General features: G+C 34.1%; 1 protein-coding gene across 1 annotated transcript; it reads right to left on the bottom strand.

Annotated features, from left to right (window-relative positions):
- Positions 1 to 694: 694 nt before the first annotated feature.
- On the bottom strand, positions 695 to 4,189 carry LOC115231603. The gene is made up of 3 exons (XM_029801584.1): positions 3,576 to 4,189; positions 2,117 to 3,458; positions 695 to 1,972 (listed from the first exon to the last, which is right to left on the bottom strand). Exons 1-3 carry the CDS (start codon positions 4,187 to 4,189, stop codon positions 695 to 697), a joined length of 3,234 nt encoding a protein of 1,077 aa, XP_029657444.1.
- Positions 4,190 to 4,431: the final 242 nt, after the last annotated feature.

Raw genomic sequence — 4,431 nt, 5'->3', positions numbered from 1 at the left:
TCCAAGAATTATTTTCATTTCCATTTTTCTAACTGCTGTTTTAGTCAAATTTCGAAAAATTCTTTCCCACAAACTCACGTTAATATGAATTGTAACAATGGACCGATCTTAAGCATACTGAAACAGTTTAAAGAATTGTATCAAGCTATTACTGATTTACATATTACGAAAGAAGAATATTGCTATTTAAAAATTATTTTATTTTTCAAATTTTGTAAATTTTTAATGATATTCTTAGATTCAGACGAGGTGAATGATTGTGAGCCTATACTATTCAAATATCTTGCATTATTAGAAAAAAATTGCATTTCACGGAAAAAATTAATCTCAAAAATTTTAATTTTGTTACCGGATTTCGAAAATCTTTCTTTAACATTTAAAAACTTTTTAATTCTCTATTAATTTTAAAAATTTTATTAATTTCGAAATTCTATACAAAAATGTCAATAAAACAACAGGTATAGATTTAGAATTATCTAATTTGATAAAATATGTGATATCGCTTAAAAAGATTTAGCTAGCTTTTTTACAATTCTTCAAATTTAAATATTATGTGAAAATATTGCACAAAAATATATGCAAAAAATCTTAAATTCAGTTGCTGTAGAGAAAACAGCAACCAATCGGTAACACCAGTCAATGTTTATTTACGAAACCAAAATTTAATTAAGGTTAAAATATTTAATTAGGCCTTTCAATCCTGATTGGTAGTCTCTCTTCTCCTTTTAGGAGAAGAGTCTGCTGCTTGTTCCTCTTCATTCTCTATCTCTGCGTCAGTTGTTGTGCGTCTTTTATCTTTGAATGGAGTGTCCTGGCGGCATGCCATTTCTACTAGTTGATCGGTCGCAGAGGCATATTCCTCGCCAGTTATCTTCATTCCATGCTTGTGTTCAATTATCATGCTCTCTAGCGTCCTTTTGAGCACAACCGATTGGATGTATGTCATTGTAGATTTTTCAATATATAGTTTATCCATATAATTTTTGAAGCATCTTGTGACAACACCATCCCAGGTCAGAACCACGAGAATAATTTTAACTTGGCATTCGTAGAGTAGTGATAGTTCATTTGCAAGGAAATCATATTTGTGAAGTTTCTCAACTTCCACTTGTTTTAAGCGGTCCTGAGATGTTATGCCCACCTCGATTAAGGTTATTTCCTTTTTAATCTTGTCATAAACAAAGATATCCGGTTTATTGAAGTTGACTTTATTTTCTGTTATAATTGACGTGTCAACTCTAATTTCTACATTTTGAGTTGACAATATCGACTGAACTGAATGAGTCTTTAATTTCCTGTTCTTTTTGATTCCATACATTCGACAAATATGAAGATGGACACATTTAACCACCTCGTCATGTCTTCGGAGATAATCGCTATTGAGCATTTTACCACACTGAGTGGCCAGATGATCAACAGTTTGTTTACTTTTTTTACAATGATTGCATAACGGCCTCGTGTTTGCAAAAAACAAATTTCTATCTTGCAGAAGGCAGTATAATGCTTCACTTCGGGGGCCATTATTTCCTTTGGCTAACCATTCTGAGGAAGTAGAAAGATCGACATTTGATTCATCCAGGCATTTGAACATAACAGAGTGTAGTGAGTTGGACTTTATTTTGTTTAGCAAATATTTTTTCTGAATGTCTTTGAGAGAATTAATATCTATGCTTTCTGTGTCAGCAATAGCGTATTTAGAGGTAAGAAATCCTGCGATTGTAGCCAAATGCCATTTCTTTGTTTTAATAACTCGCAGAATCCCCGACCTTCGCAAACACACAGCCGACTGTTTTTCCAAGCTTTTAAGGAATTGCATGAGTATTAATTCGCTCTTGAACGAGATAGAGGCAAGTCCTCTTCCAAAAGTTTTGCGGTCTAAATACAGCCTTTCTTTATTTGCAGGCTGGAGATGTAACTTGAGTGTCATGAGCAGTCGACGTATTTGTTTATCAATGTCATCAAATTCATATGGCTCAATATTAATTAGCCCAATATAATAATTATATAGGGACAATGCATATTCATTTATGGCATAGAATAAGTTCACCGAATTCAATTTTGTTTTTGACAACATAGTTATTCTTTTTTTTACATTCTCCATTATTGAATTCATAACTTTATTCTTGAGGACATTACTTCCTCCATCTTCAAATACGCCCAAATAGCGATATCCATTGATTCCTTCCAAAGTCTCACAGCATGATAAAGATTTGACATTAGAGGCCGATTTTTCAGAGTTCATCTCCAGGCCAACGATGTCAAAAAATTCTTTAACAGCTTCCATCATTTTAATAACACTGTCCTCTTTAAGAGCAAATATCTTTAGATCGTCAATAAAAAATAGGTGATTGGTAGAATATGTCAACATATTTAGATCCTCCTGATTAATTTGCAATTTGGGGAATTTAGAGTTCAGGATCCTGCTTAGGGGATCCATTACCATAACAAATAGCAATGGGGATAATGAATCTCCTTGTAAAATTCCTCGGGTTAGCTTTACTGAACCAATTTTCCTTCCATCAAGATGTAGATTTACTTTCCACTTCTTGACTATACTTTTCACAAAGTTAATAATCCAGAGTGGAATTCCAGAGCTGTCCAATATGTGGAATAAAAATTGGTGATCAACCGAGTCAAAGGCTTTCTTTACATCCACCCAAGCAGAGTACAGACTGTTTCCATATTCCTTGTTCAGGCATTGATTAATAAGTGCCTGCTCTTTCGCACCCTGACATTGCTTTCTGGTTCCAAGTTGATTGTCTGAAATCAGCCCAAATCCATCCACAAAATCAGAGAGTTTAACATTCACACACTTCGTTACAAGCTTGTACAAAGTTGGCATACACGTTATAGGACGTAAATCCTTTGGATTCTCACAATCATCCTTTTTTGGAATCAAGTAAGTTAATCCTGTGTAAAACCAACTCTCGGGCATGTACTCACCCTTGATTATCCGGATTACTTCATTACACAAGAATTCATGTAATGATTTTATTTTCTTGATGAAAAAGTTATATGTTCCATCGCATCCGCACGCCTTCCAATCAGGCGCATATTTGAGCATATCTTTAACCAACTCATTTGTGAATTGAGGTTCCATAGGTTCACCACCGGTAGACCTCACATCCACACAATTATACGAAACGTGATCCATATTTTTCTTTCTCCAGACGTTCTCCCAGAATAACAAGCAGTCATCATCATCAAAGCCATATAAGGTTATTTCATTATTCGACGATAAGTTTCGGTAAAACCTTCTACGGTTTAATTCGAAGCACGCATTGTCTTTTCGGAACTCTTTCCTCGAGTTATAAATGGATATTTGTTTCTCTTTAATTCTGATTAGGTCATTCATTAAGGCCTCAATTCTCATTAGCTCTCCCTTTTTAGATTTTTTATACCCGTAGCGGCAAAGAATATCCATTACATTTTTCTTTTCAGATTGAGGTAATGCTTGTCTCGAAAAGGAATTCACTAATTTAATTTCAGCTGCTAATTTCCAAATTTTGTTTTCTGTGTTTTCCAACCATGTGCTTTTTGTTTTTGGTCTTATAGTTAAGGCCAAATAAGCACACTGTGCAGCATATAATATGTCTGTAATCTGATCCATATTTTGTGGAGGATTATCTTCTGTAATACGATAAATTGCAGAATTCAATCCAGACAGAATATTAGTTTTCACTCTATTTTTTTGGATTTTTGGGGTAGGTTTTCGAGACTCTCTAGGAATAGATTTGATTCTTTCGAGTTGGACTTTGAGTTCTTCAAGACAATTCTTGAAGTTAGAAATTTCAATATTCATGTTAGATTTTCCTTCACTACAATCGCCTCTTTTCCCTACATTTTGATTCCCATTTAGTGGTTTGACCATTTTTTTTAGTTGATATAGACTTGAGCACTTTAAGTATTTTTCATTGAACTTTTTCAGAATGAGATCCCAGCCACCTCTAGGCATCCTTCCAAATCTTTCTTTGATAGCATAGAACACCTGAGACACCCATTCAGTCTCAGAGACACACTTGACATCCTTAATAATGGCGGACATGGAATGAAAGTTAGTTGGTGCAGCACGACTTCCAACTGTAGGGTTATTGTTAATATTAGTTCTTGTGCCGTTATCCAGCCCCAGAGACAACACTCCTGCATCCACTATACTGTTTTTATTATTTGATTCTGCAGAAAGGCCCATGGGATTCGTTTTCTTGTTATTGATAAAAACGGACATGCACAACACCACAACAACAAAATTCTTTTTTACCAATCGGTAATATTAATAAATATAAATAATCGGTTATAGTATTTCTAGAATCAACAAATATAACTGTAAAACTGGAATTCAATCTGTCTGATCTCTTAGCAAAGTCTCATATTTATTTACCCTAAACGTGAGACTAAAAAGACTTTCCACGCATTTAAAATGACAAAGTTCAA

The sequence above is a fragment of the Octopus sinensis genome, unplaced genomic scaffold (genome assembly GCF_006345805.1).
Source record: "Octopus sinensis unplaced genomic scaffold, ASM634580v1 Contig18745, whole genome shotgun sequence".
In the NCBI taxonomy this organism is placed as follows: Eukaryota; Metazoa; Mollusca; class Cephalopoda; order Octopoda; family Octopodidae; genus Octopus; species Octopus sinensis.
Note: the sequence above shows the minus strand (reverse complement) of the source record. Positions and strands in the feature narration are given on the sequence as shown.